At 43.4% G+C, this 14,845-nt stretch overlaps 1 protein-coding gene across 1 annotated transcript; it reads left to right on the top strand.

Annotated features, from left to right (window-relative positions):
* Positions 1-1,992: 1,992 nt before the first annotated feature.
* On the top strand, positions 1,993-12,476 carry Mdfic2 (MyoD family inhibitor domain containing 2). Its single transcript, XM_051154592.1, has 2 exons — positions 1,993-2,212; positions 11,890-12,476. Exons 1-2 carry the CDS (start codon positions 1,993-1,995, stop codon positions 12,147-12,149), a joined length of 480 nt encoding a protein of 159 aa, XP_051010549.1. The 3' UTR covers positions 12,150-12,476.
* The last annotated feature ends 2,369 nt before the right edge of the window (positions 12,477-14,845 follow it).

Below are 14,845 nucleotides of genomic sequence, written 5' to 3'. Positions count from 1 at the left end.
CCCTTGTATATCCATCGTCTGGCTGAAAATCATGATACTGCTAAGTAATCAAAAACAGTGTTTAAATATATCCATCTCAGTAGAAACCTGCCTGACTATTGCATGTCTTCATACCCAAGTAAGGAAAAGAAACTCTTTACTCTCTCACTATGACCATCACTATCATTGTGTTATTAACATGGCAAGTATTTCTTGTGAGGAAGCCTCAAGTCTGCCAATGTGCAGTGCCAATTCTATTTCCACATTCAGTATTCAATACTACATTAATTGCTGTCAACAATAGATGTTTTTCCTGAACCCCTACTTCTGCCAATCTTTTTTAGGGTGGTTAAAACCACCACCAAGAGATTTAAAGCCAGCAGCATATGGGAAAAGGAATAAAAATTAAACATTGTCAAAAACCAAGGCTGTTTGGAAAATCGGAAAGAAACAAAAATGGCCCAAGAGGACTGTGCGTGGCAGACTGTTTGGTCTACGTCCAGTTCAAGCCTTTGGAGAGAAAGAGACCATCTCATGCTGGCTTTTGAGAACCCCTGATTGACAAATCTGTGGGTTGCTCTTTCTCTTTCCTCCTCTTCCCAAAACAGACCTCTTTAGAATGGCCAGACTCATCCATATGTTGGGTTCACCCAAGAGGTGTCAGTAAAGTCCACAAGGGATGGTGAGTCCATTGGTCTTCTGTGGGGAATGGCATCTGACCTTTCCATCAGTTCAGCAACTTCAGATTTCTCAGCCAATCAGACTCTGTAGAAGCTTCAGGGAACCACGCTCCTTAGATGTAGGACCCAGCAGACACTTCATTCCAATAAGAGAAAGGGAAATCTTGGGACAGGCCACAAACATGGACTTAGGGAGAATGGGCTTTCTACAGTGAGCTGGGTGTATTTATCCAGTCATGTGAGCCTCACTCTAGTTATGCAAGGGGCATTGCTGAGCCAGTCCAGCCCTGGGCTTGCTGTAGCAATGGCATTCCCAGAACACATCTTTTCCATCTCTTAACAGTGCCATCTGAAAATGTCCCTGGGGCCAGCCTGGGATGAATTGAAGAATGTTTTCTTGTGTTTCACCTTTTCCCATCTCAGGACTTTGCTTACAGATGTAGATACATTATGCATCAAGCTGCCATCCAGCAATAGCTGGGTAGAATTCTCCTTCTCTGCATGCTCCCATTTGCTAACATGTAGGATGCTTGTGATGGGCACACCAAATCGAGTGTTCACTCTAGTGTTGGCTCCAACAGCGAACATTTTTACTGCATGGGATGAGGTCATGGGCTTTCTCTTCTTTCTCTTTGCGTCTTCAAAGTGGAGTCTTAGCCAGGATGTTGCCAGGTGTTTCTTGAACCCTGGTTATTCCCGTTGATTATATGCAGTAAGGTATGTTCCCCAGAAGATAACCCCAAAGCCAGAAAGGCCATCATATGAATAAAATGACAAAGCCTAGATCAAAGCAACTCATGTATAAAAGTGGAAGGGAGATGTTCCAGAGCTTCTTCTGACAACAAAGGAAGAGCAAACCTGTAGACGGTTCATCTGCATGTGGCTTGTTTTTCTCCTAAATAGAAGGAAAGTGAGATTTGTAGAAACAAAAACAAAAACAAAAACAAAAAAAAAATGAATAGTGACTTTATTAAGGCCATTGGAAGCTATCAGCATCACCTGGCTTCTCGTATCCATGACAATACTATGATGCTGATACAACACAGTGACATCCTGTTGAGCCACATGAATGAATCCTTTGGTTTGCCACAACTCACCATCCCCAAAGCTGATAGCACCAAAATGTTTCAAAATTTAATGTGAAGTTCAAAATGTATATAAAAGTTTGTGATTGCACTTTTCAATTCTATCTCAAAATAATCTTGCTCAATAATGTTTTATTCCCTCTCATAGGGCTTTGTGCTTTCAAAGTGTAAAATGTAAATTTTACTGAAAATGTCCTTTCTTTGATCACAATGGGTTTGCACATGTGTGTTTTCCTTTTCTTCTAGATATGCAACTCACAAATGAAAAGCATGCAGAGGAGAAACCTATTAATGCTATCGTTATAAATTCAGTATCCGAATTCAATATCACAGATGGGCCAGCCCAGGAAAGCCCCAATGAGAAAAGCCTGTCAGGATCGAGCACTTCACTCTCCTCCCTCGAAGAATGCCAAACGAAATTTCCCTACCTCCAAACTAATACTTCAGTTCATCGGAGAGACGCTGATGGTACGTTTCTCAGAATACAACTCATCTCTAAATAAAGCTCCCAAACTCAGCCCTTGTAAAATCACTACATATGCCGTTAGAAGAAAAAAAAGTCTTTATGAATATTAAACAGAATGACTTTGATTTGAAAACCCTGCTGAATGACATGTGTCAAGGTCACTTTGTAGCCAGGAGGCGCTTGGCAGAGTCTTTGCTCCCAGAGCTGGGAATCGGAGGCTCCGTGTTTTAAATAGCTCAGACCAGAACAGCATTCTCGGATGGGGCTGGAAAACCAGTAAAAATCAAATAAAAACTTCTTTTCTCAGAAATGAGACCATTCTGCCTGTCACTTTAAGCATATGGGGCAAGGGGAGAACAGCGTGGAAAGGTAATAAAATGCTAGAGACATAGAAATGTGCAACTGGGGAGATGGCTCACTTGGTTAGATGCTTGCTATATACCAATGGGGACCTGAGTTCAGTGTCCAGAACCCATGGAAAGAAGCTTGCAGTGGTGGTGCCATCTTAATCCCACCACTGGGGAGGTAGAAACAGCCAGATTCTTGGGCCTCTCTGGCCAGCCAGCCTAGTCGACTTGGTGAATTCCAGACCGGTGAGAGATCTTATCTCAAAAACCTAGGTAGCCAGCACCTGAGGAATGACTCTCAAGGTTGGCCTCCAGCCTCTATATACATATACGAGACCCCATCCCAAACACAAATTAAAATATATATATATATATATATATCTCCAGGGGTTTACGGCAACAATCCCTGGGCAAGGGTTGATGCTCATAAAAACTTCACTAGGTATTGTGCTCAAGGATAGCCATAGACCTACACACCCCATACACGACATATAACAAAGCCAATTTCAGATTGATTTGGTGCTAAGCAATCAGCTTAATAGTCTAGTTCCAGCTTGTGGATCTTCCACCATGCTAAAGTTTAACTCAGAGTAACTTTGTAATTGCTTTTACAGGGAGCATGAGCCACTCAAGAGTTTGGAAGTGTTCCAAGTCTGTGCCTATGGTCGCATGAAGTTAGCCCTGGGCTTCTCAGTGGTGTTGATACTTGTCTGCACCTCACATTTCACTATTGAACAAAATCCAAATAGTTAAAGCTCGTCTAAAAACCCCCTCTATTGTCACATTCATTTAACTCACGCCCCTGAAGCTAATTGATTTGTTAAATCAGGACAGTTTAGGGTCTGCCCTTTCGTTTTAACTTTGCAACCTCCGTCTCATAGCTATGCCCCAGAGTTAGTGACAACACACTGGCCAGTGTGGGGCTTGGATGGGATGGTGTGCAGAAAGCATCTACTGCAGATGCTGCCACACAGAAATAGGACTTCAGCTTTTCTTATGATTGCAAGTTTTGAGAGGAAAGAGAGAGACTTCTACCATGTGTTGCGAATGTGCTGTCTTATGCAAATGTTGATATGGATACTTTGAAGCAGAGACTACAGACTTGGTTGGGTGAGGCTTGCCAGGAAAGAATGTAAATAATGAAACTCGAAGTAAGGGACAGGGACTAGTGAGGACTGTGGGAAACTGAACTCCCCTGCTAAAGGCCATTAAAACACCACTTCTGAGGGGGATGGCTGGGTCAGTAAAGTGCCTGTCTGTCAAGCACGGGGTTCGCAGAGCTAGAGCTGCAGAACCCACGTGAAGAAGCCAGCGTAGTGGTGGGTCTGTAATCCCAGTGCCCAGGAAGCAGAAGGACAGGTACCCCTGGGCTCATCATCAGCCAGTCTAGGCTACTCGGTAAGCTCCAAGACAATGTGAGAGCCTGATTCAATGGAGTGGATAGCCAAGCTATTTGTGCAGCAGAGAGAGAGAGAGAGAGAGAGAGAGAGAGAGAGAGAGAGAGAGAGAGAGAGAGAGAGGGGCGGGTTGCGGGGGCACGTGGAAATCACTTCTTTTACTCAGGTCAAAGGAAGCAACTGGGTCTAAAGTTGCTAGATCTTTAAAAGAAAAACAAACAAATAAACAAACAAGGTCCCTCTATGTAGCTCTGGTTGTTCTGGAACTCCCTATATAGACTAGGCTGGCTTCGAACTCACAAGAGATCTGCTTGCCTCTGTCTCCTAAGTGCTGGGATTAAAGGCACGCACCACTATGCCTAGCTGAGTTGCCCGATCTTGAAGTGATCTAAAAATATGCAAAGAATACAGATGTCGCCTGAAACTTCTAAGTGTTTTAATATTTTAAAATGGCTTCCATTTACATTCTGCCCACAAGGTATCTCCATAAGTCTTTGGGCCAACATTGACCCGTCAACCAGGCTTTCAACCTAGGATGACACTAAAGCTCAGCTTTGGCCAAGATGAAGGGCAGGCACAAAAACAAGCAAGGGGGAGTGGGAATTCTCATCAAATCATTGTGACAGCGGAGTCTTTCAGGAGGTTTTGCCAGGGAGGTGGGGACATTGCTCGTTACATGCACGAGGTTGACAGTCCCAGAATTGAGAGCTTTCATTGTACACATCTTCAGACGTAGCATTCCCCACAGAGCCTCTCTCTCTGTCAGCTGGAAACCCTGAGAGAAGCATAAGCCCAGGTGTCTCCTCTTCTCAGGGAAGGGGAAAACGACCACTCTGTTTAAATGGCAACTAATACTTAAGAGCCTCGTGGCAGAAAAACAAGATTACTCCTGTTCAAATGAGCAAAGGGCAATCAGAAAGATGTGTGAATGAAGCTATTACAGCAGGTGACTGAGACCGGGAGAAACCAGACAGCGCGGGTTCTAAGCCGAGGATGTAGGTCATAAGCTACTCCCTTTGTGGAAAAAACAGAATCCCTCCAGTGAGGTAAGAGCTTTCCATAGATGGATAATAGAGAAAGTAAAAGATTTATACTAAGTCCCACAAATCATACTTTAAAAAACAAAAACAAAAACAAACAAACAAACAAAAAAACCCAAAACACTCATTATCCTAAACAGCAAGGAAATCAACAATTAAGCCAGCCTCTCTTCATTTTAGAGAATTCCTGACAGTAATTAATTTAAGGGTGCAGAAATTGAGATGTGGAGTTACTGTTCACGCTGCGACAGATACAGAAATGTCTGCAAGGAACACCGCGAAAACAGACAGGGAGCAGAGAAGACTGTGTCTGCCTTTCTTGCAGTTTGTGCTTAATTTATTTTCAAAACTGTAAATGAGTGCATGGGAGTGGGTGCTTAATTACCAATATCTATTATTTATACACATTACCCCCACTTAAAACAGGGTGGGAGGGGCTCACGCAGGCAGCTCTTGTAAAATGTGTTGCATCCATTAAGCACAGTTCACAGGGTGTGCTCTGATGGGAATTTAAAAGGGTCTTTACTGAATCTCACAGTCTCTCCTCCAGCAGTTTGTCGGTAGCTACGGTTCATCATGTGTGGTCTCTTTCCAGAAGGAAATGGAAAACACACCCAGGGTACTAGGCGTGTGCACCTGCTCTCATGTCCACAATCTTTGACTTGCAAAAGCATCGTGTGGGAAGGGAAGCCAGGGGCACACAGCACCTTAGATAGCAGGCTCTTTCGAAAGTAATCCTGGAAGTATGCCTAATTGATGTATAATTTTGAACTTCAGACGTCTCATCCAGGTGGAAGGAGAAAATCATAAATACAAGATACCTGCAAAGAATAGTCTTAATTACACCATGGGCTACTGAATAAAATGATTACATTTTCTACATTGTAAATTTCATACAATTAAGTGCAGTGGTGTCACCTTATAAAGTGTTTCAATTTTATAATTATTTCAGTTCATTAGCTCAGAAAAAAACATAAGCACAAATTTACCAAGTATCACCCAAATCTAGTCATTCTACTTCTAAAGGAGTGACGTGGTGTTACTTGTGCTTGTCTGAGCTTAAATAGATCTTGACATATTTAAGGAGCTGTTAAACTTGATAGCATCAGGGATGATAGCCCCCCTAGAGAAAGGCATTCAGTCACACTTTATTTATTCACATTCTACATTACGAACATGTGTTTATAAAGAATTTAATGCTGGGGGAGGTAAAGCCGTTTTTATGCTTGCTTTTCGACCCAGAACCTTCACTAGTCAGTTGGTGCTATTGTGTTGAGAAGCTGTCTGTGGCAGCACACAGCTACACTGAGGCACGGGGTTGGGGCCAGGGTCATCCACTTTCTTTCTCATCCTACTTTGCCCTAGGAGAGAAATGGGTGAGGTTATTGTTTGTCTGCTGTTCCCTGTAAGAAGTACACCTGTGATGCATGCTTAATGACTGACAAGGAAGCAAGAGGGTGTTTCTGAAGTTGAAAACATCCCAGGAGCTACAACAGGCAACAAGGAATGCATGCCTCCAGTCCCATTCTTCCCATGTGGGGAAAGCATGTAGTGAGAGGGCGGAGTCAAGGACTAGTGATGAGGCTGACCCCAGGTACTCATGCGGAACATCTTGGCTTTGTTATCATTTTCACTATAATTAAACATGAGCCTTTCTAATGAGACACATTCTCCCTCTTAATTAACCAATCCCCAGCAGAATGCTTAGCACCCCGGAGCTGCCTTAATTCTTCTGGGTATTAGGGTATCATCACTTAGCACATTCCAGCTTGGCAGTACCCTGGGGGTATAGAAAGGACTTGAGACAACCCTCAGAAGGATTTAACCAAGGCTTCTTGCTCACAGTCAGATACAGCTGTGGCAGGTTGGCCTGAGGGTCTTGGATCACCTCCTGCTGCCTTTCTTCCAGGTTTAGGAGGCAGGGGGGACGTTCTGACAGCAGTGATTAGAGGCGATGCCAGGGTGCCAGGTGGTTCAACAGAGAGAATTTCCTGTGCAAGGAACTTGTTGAAAAGGTGCTAAGAGAGTTGAAAAGGCCAGTGCAGCAAACAGGGAAGTAACCCAGAAATCCACACCGTGAGAGGCTCTAGCTACCCTGTGTGCCCTCTAGACCAACACTGTACTGAGCTCACAGAACCGCCCCACCACCAAAAACCAGTACTAGATAGTAGCTGATTTTATTCAGAACAATGGGAAAGAGGGCTGGAGGGAGAGAGAGACAGAGAGAGAGACACTCAAGACAACTAGGAGAGCTGGGGTAAGGCAGCACAAAGTCCCTGGTTTCCCACCTCCCCAGGTTCCTGAGGATGCCTCCCATTGGCTGAAACTAGCCAGAAGTCAGGAGAAATAACCTGGTTATTATTATATTGTCAGCCTTTATGAATAAGAAAAGGTGTGGGTTCTCAGAGGCTCACACCTGGCAGAAAACAAGCAGAAGCACAGGAGGGCTTGGCCAGTTCTACTTCATAGCTCTGAGAAGTCCTGAGTTCACATAACAACTACCCAACGTGCTAAGGTTCCTGGGTCAGGGCACGATAAGTTCTCCAATCCCCAGGACCACATCTGTACACAGGGGTAAGAGGATGACTCAATCCAGGGTCCTTTAGAGGACTGGTGGCCGGCGTGAGACTCATGTGAAACACAGAGGGCCCTGAATTGGCCTCAGGTGAGATGTGGAGACATGGAATAGTGGAATTCAAAGTACAGGCTTTGGATTTAGAAAGAATCAGGATTCTACCACTTCACGGGGCTTTCAGTGACACTCTTTCCCCTTTGGTCCTTTTCGATTAGTCCCATTCACTGACTGACCCAGTGGGAGATGACAAGCTGAGTTCCACATTATGAAGGAAACAATAAGTGTGCTGCTGTGTGTGATGATGGCGCAAGAGTGTCATTCAGAGAGAAGGTATTTCAAGCAAAGAATCTAAGGGTTTGAACATGGGTTTGGTGAAGCTGTCACCAGGTTGGGGGTGGGGGTAGCACAAGAACAGAGCATACCTTATGGAAAGGTTGCGAGTCACGTCCATTTTTGAATACTGGGGTTCAACTATGTGTGGAGACAGCACAGTGAGTAAGGAGTGAGACAGGGCCAGAAGTGAGAGAGCCAAGCAGGAGGCTGGCAGGAGCTTCTTGCTGAGGCATGGCTTAGGGCTTGAAGGGGGAGTAAGTTCTTTTCATTCAGGAATTCAAGTGTCTAAGGGCTCATGGATTTGAAGTCAGTTTGTGGGGTGGCAGACCATCTTCAGAGGGAGGTTATGCCTGTGTCCCTGAAGACAGCTGATGAGGTACGGCTAGGACAGGGCTTGTCTAGGTGGATGGGGAAGCTTACTGGACAACCAGCAAGACTGCCTTGGAGGAGTAGGAGAATCGCAATGGCCAATGGCAATCCTAGGTTTCTAGTGACATTATCAAGGTGATGCCACCCACCAGAACAAACTAGGAAGGGACAGGTGTGTGTCATAGAGAAGAGGAAGGTACAAAATAGGACCTGGAATTAGTAAGCAATACGTTTTAAAAGACATTGCATACGAGCTGACCGTAGGCACCTGAATATATGGTGTACTCTTTTGACTGGTCGAAAGAAGTGACAGTAATCAAGACCTATGCCTCTGGATATCATATTTAATAAATAGTACAGCCCAGAAAGCTGCAAGGAAAGAAAACTATATTCAATCTGGAGAACGGGAAGTCCTGGACTCTTCAAACAGTTGTAAAATTTCTTCTGAACTGCTTATATTACTTTTGTGCAAACAAAACGGCCATATGCAAAAGAGTTCAGCCTGCTGGTGTAGTATTCTTTAATATGCCTTTTAGGGAAGCACAGTGCACACTTGAAAGTTCAGAAAAATCTGTTTGCAATTCATTAATGTTACCGTGGTTTTCTTGGGCAAGAGGCTCTGCCTTTTATAACCAAATAAACAGGACGGACTTAGAAACAGGGGTAGGGGCGGCTCACCGCTCCAGTGTAAAATAGAAGATGGAAGGAAACAAATGCCAACTCAGCCAAAGGCTTAGACCCAAACTCTTTGAGTAAATAAAAATCTATGGTGTACACCAGAGGCAGGGGCCCTCAGAGTCTGCCAGCTGGAGGAGAGACAAGCAAATGCAGCTGAACCAAAAGAGCATATGCCCTCCTGAAACCACAAAGCCATTTCCCAAGCAGACTTTCCATACTCCAGTAAGAATCACCAACTTTTAACACTATAGTCACCTTGAATTCTGCTTTACCCACAAGCAGCCCAAACTTTCGGCTTCATGTATAAAAGACAAGACTCAGTGGGGTAGTTTTTGTAAAATCATAACCCTAAGTAAATCTCTTCTGAGACCCCAGACTTGGGGGAATGGGTAATCATGTCTAGAATTTTCTTAGAGTATTCTCTACAAAAATGACTTCTCTGCCAAGATCTGATAAAGGTAGAATCAGTCTGGGTGAAATCTGATGAAGTTGTGTGCCACACATCCTTGACCACTGACACACATGCTTCAGAAAGGCCTAGGCAGAATAGAGTCTCTGAACTATTACGGATTTGCTCCTGATGTTTTTTGTAGGTGGTTTGTGGTGACTTATGAGAGATGAGTGAGTTAGCCATATGCTAGAAGCTGGCATTAAGTGGATAAAAATACAGGCAGCCTGGCAGAGAGAGGAGTATGCGTGCTGCAGAGGTATTAGGGAGCAGACCGCCTGTACTATAAATGCTGAGGCATGGCAGTAAAAGTCACCATAAAAGTCATGGTGTGTGTGTGTGTGTGTGTGTGTGTGTGTGTGTGTGTGTGTGTGTAACTACCACCTTTCTGAAAAGAAAAAAAAAAGGAGACTGTGGGAAGAGCAGGAGGACAAAAGATGGCTGTGCAACTTTGCTCAAAATTTACTTTAGAACTTGAACAACGCAAAGAAGCATTCTTTAAAATATTTGCTCCTTTTTAAAGAGCCGATTTCTAAGTTTTATCTGCCTTTGGCAATTACCCAGTTTGTGAATTATTAGAGATGGGAAATGGATCTGTCAAGCAGGTATGAGGACCTCAGTTTGGATCACCAGCAGCCATGTAAAAAGAGAAGGCAGGCTTGGGAGCACGTGACTGCAGTAAAGGCTGGCTTTGAACTTCTGGTCCTATGGACTCAGCTTGTTTAGTGCTAAGGGAAGTCTATTCTCTATGCCTATGCAGCTGTCATACACTATAGTCAGGAAAACCACAAAATTCTTAACATGTTTATTGAAAACAATGGATTCTTATGAAACCCAAACTTTATAGACTGATAAATCCATCTGGAGGAGAAATTTCTTCCAATTCATGCTAGACTGTGACATTTCACCATCAATAACTACTCAGAGTACTTATTAATTGGATTATATGAATTATTACCCACCCTTTTACCCAAAAAAACCCACATTTTGAGACTGCTAAAACTCACAAAATATAATTTTAACAAGAGAACGGCCACATCATTCTAACTAACTCCCTTTATGGAGCAAAAATATATAATAATCTATAACCCATTGCAGCTGTTTGGCTAGAATTGCCAATTACCTTCAATACCTCAGAGATGATTTCCAGTTTTTTTTTTTAACAAGTCCTCACAGTAAAATTTTAACCCAATTTTCTTAAAGGCAACTGATAAGATTTAAACCTCTTAGGCAAGAGATGATGAGGTCCCCCACATAACTTGAACAGAAAATCAAGGCTTCCTAGGATGACAGGAAGATGGAGACAGGAATGAAAAACAAAAACCAACCCCCCAAAGCTGTGATTATTTAAAACAGCATTTCAATAAAGTTTAGAATTGCAGTTTTTGCTCACATTTGGATGTGGTTGTGGCAGGTTTATGGGAGACCATGTTGAATGTGCCGTGAAGCTTAGTGACAAGCAGCCGAACATTTGTAGTCTCTTCTTGTCTTCAGCTCTAATGGCTTCTGATCCTTTGCATTTGGGAAAGGCCCGCTGTCATTTAGAGAGTTGCATAGACTCATCCGGGGGGCCTTCCCAGCACCTCACAGGCAAACTAGATCAAGAGGTTTAGGATAAAAGTGACAGTACTCTCTGAGTAACTCAATTACTCAGAATCAACAGGGAATGCCTGGGGAGTTTATAACATGATTACTTAGTGAGCAGTGGGGTGGGGGTGGAGTTGCTGGACAGACAAGCTATGCACACCCTCTCACATGCCAGCGAGGCAGCTTGGTGGGTAAAGTACTTGCTGTGCAAACACAAGGACCTTAGTTCAGATTTCTAGGGCCCAAGCAGCCATGATATCACACCTGTAACCCTAAACCTGGCAAAGGTCAGACATATGTGGATCCCCGAGGTTGACTAACCCACCAGAATAGCAATCTCAAGGCTCAATTAGAGATGCCAGCTCAGAAAATTAGGAGGAGAAACAATTGAGGAAAACATCTCAGTGTCAACCTCTTGCTTCCATGGGCGCCTCACAAGCAAGCTCACACACATACAAAATAAGACAGTGACTTTCCAGCTGCCGGGCACATCTGCACATCTGTCTACATTTGAATGACACTCCCAAATGTGTTAATAATAATTTTCTTCCATCTTTATTATATTTTTGGTTCCCATGTCACAGTAAATGTATGGTGTGCACAAGCGCGCAGGCATGTGTGCATGTGCGTGTCCATGTGTGCAGGTGCTAGGGTGAAACTCAGGCCCTAGTGTCTGTGCAGTGGCCATTTTTTACCAGCTGATCTGTCCCTCTAGCTTGCCCATGGTGCATCTTATTGTTTATATTGTTCACAAGTGTGGAAAGCAACCTGATCAGCTTATGTGTATATGTAACGTGCAACTGCACTAGTCCTGCGAAAGCAGCTAGCAATGCCGTCTTCTCAAACACTGTCTACATGTGTGTGCGTATGATTCACATGTACTGACTCTCTCTTTCTTCGAACAGAGGAGTGTGCCTCCCTGATCCTCACCTGTCTCTTTTGCCAGTTCTTGGACTGCCTCCTCATGCTCCCGGACACGTGTGAAACGGTATGCATCAACCTGTGCTGCCCCTCTCACAGGTACTACTCTGCCTCGGATGAGAACCATGCACGCAATGATTGCAACTTGAGCTGCGACGTGGACTGTAGCCTCTTTGAATCCTGCCATGAGACCAGTGAATGCCTGGAGCTGGCCATGGAGATATCAGAAATCTGTTACCGCTAGTGCAAAGAGGGCTGGGCACACGTGTGGCCCTAGTACAGTGCATCTGAGATTAGAGCTCCATGTGCCCAAATGCAAGGACCATACAGGTTCCTTGGATGTTCTAGGCCAGTCCATGCTACTACTGTCAACTCAGTGGTCTTGTTCCAAATTTTGCAACTGCATGGCTCACTGCAAAATATGATTCTTGATCACACATGTGACTGAACAAATCTCAAATACCTCTTATATGCCATAGGTAGAAGATGTTTCTTGACTGTTAAAACAGCATGATATTCCACTCTACGCTCTTGACTCAGCAGCCTGCCTGGTGGCTCCAAGTTCATTCATGAATTCACGACAAATTATGCTTTCTTGTAGGCTCAACGCACGTTAGTTATCTTTCTGATGGACTCATGCATAAACATTATGCATTATTGGTTATTATTAATAATGTATTATGTAACATCATTTTGTAATTAAATTTTTATTTATACAGTCTCATAAAATTCACTTACATGTGTAGTTTAGGTAGGAGAGGGAATTAAATGAATCAGAAGCTGTGTTCTTATAATGGAAGCAGATGTCTTTGAAACCTCTCCAATGAGTCTTGAACCTAGTAGACTTCAGAAGAGCCCTATAATTGTAGACCATATCACTGTATGTCTGGGGCTGCATCCTATGAGGCCATGCATAGTCTTAATTGGTTACGAAGAGATGCATCTCTATTACAAGAAGTAAAAATGGGAGCCATGTGCATGCTTCAGGAGTATGATCCATATAATCACATCGTTGCTTTCCTCACTTCTGTTTGTCAGGTGCAATAAGCAACAGGATATTAAGAAGAAATCAGTTCATTTTTACTAAACTAGCACATGCAGGGACTTGCTCAGCATACATTTCTCACTGTGGCACACATGCGTTGGAAACCATAGCTCTTCATTTTGTCTTTCTGACTACACTGAAAACCCCTGTCCTCTAACCCTGATGCAAAAGGCATGCTGTATGCTACAAAGTTGCTTTCCAATCAAAACACACACTACGCAGGAAAGGGACATCCAGGTTGGCATAGCTTGGTAGGTGTGAGGCAGGGAGGTAAGTGCTCTTTAGGCACACATGTATGTATTCCCATGTATGGAACACAGTGTGATTCGTGTGAATTTACAAAGCACAATGTTGCAACCACCAAACTGAGCAGACAACTGACAGTCGGGCTCAGAGACACTTGTGTGGGCTGAAGGAACAACTTCTGCAGCAATCCCTAAAATAATTGTTTGGTTCTTGCATGGTTTCATTTTCCTTCTCTGGGTGATTTTTGACAAAAGCAATGCTGTTTGTATACTAAGCTAGATTTTTTTTTCTATTCTGTAATGAATTTTCCAGCATTGGACAGAATTAATCTTAAAAACTATTGCTGAGCTGCCTTGAGGCTCTCTTAGCTTTCTCCTAGCAGTAGGGTATATCCATGGTCAATGCCAGCTTTTTCCTGGGTGACTACTATGTTATCCACAGATCACACAGCATGAGAGTATATGCCATCCTTAGCCCAAAACATTTCCTTTTCTCTACCATTCATAAACTCAAAGGCACAATTCTAGACTCTACACACATAATTCACAGATTATTAAAAAATAAGAATGTAGAGGGGCATAGTGGTATCCACCTGTACTTACAAAACATGAGAAGTCAAATGAGGTATCAGTCAGGCAAAGTCTCATCTGATAAATAGCAAGTTGAAGTCCAACCTGGGCTACATGAGATGTGTCACTAAGATTAAACACACACACACACACACACACACACGGGAATCTCCAAGAATGCGTGAACCCCAGATGACATGGTGAGTTCATTACAGCATCAAGATCCCAACTCAGGGTCTAACTGTGCTTTCTTACCCAAGAGTTCTTTACTTGTTACTGTCACTAAACTCTACCGAGCACTAAAACACTACCACCCTGTTGCCAAATAGTGACGACCTTGAACTTCCTGTGCTTCCAACTCCCCTCACCACCGTGGCTCCTCTCCAAGCATCTGACTCTGGACTGACATCCTAGTCACTAAAGAAAGACCCATAGATGTCTCTAGAATCCTACCCCAACAGTACTTAGGTACACGGTCTCGTTGTTCAGTCTGTTATATTCACGTTCTATGTCTTATCACCAGGCCCTTGTTCTTTCACAACTACATACCCTCACTTTATGTAAAGAGAGCACACTTCACATATGAATTCAATGCTTCTTGTTTAGAGACATAAAAATCAGCAGTTCTTATTTGACAATCCTGTCAGAACCCTCTAGAATCCGCCCTCCACCACCGGCCTTGCTTTCCACAGTTTGTTAATTTGTTTCTCACTCTGAGAATTTGTCGTGCTCTACCAGAAAGGGTCAGTTATACAAAGTGTGAAATTTCTTTTCTTTATAGCCAATAATAAAATATCATCCTCTTTGCAAACATGAATGGTGATTTCAATTGAAATTCCTACACAATAAAACACATGCAGCTGGGAAAACACAACTGCAGCGGTAAGCCAGATCAAAGCTAAACATGGTTATTGATTAAACACAAATATCAGGATCTGAGAAGGCACGGGTATTCTATGGCAGTGATAAAGGCCTGTGACTACAAATTGAAATAACGCTGTACATCGAGGTAGGCCTTCTTAAGGGAATGGAGAATTCTGATTTCAGGCAGCACACTAGAATCAAAGAGATTAACACTTA

The sequence above is a fragment of the Acomys russatus genome, chromosome 13 (assembly GCF_903995435.1).
Source record: "Acomys russatus chromosome 13, mAcoRus1.1, whole genome shotgun sequence".
Classification (NCBI taxonomy): domain Eukaryota; kingdom Metazoa; phylum Chordata; class Mammalia; order Rodentia; family Muridae; genus Acomys; species Acomys russatus.
The sequence above is the reverse complement of the archived record's forward strand: the minus strand, read 5'-3'. Positions and strand labels throughout refer to the sequence as shown.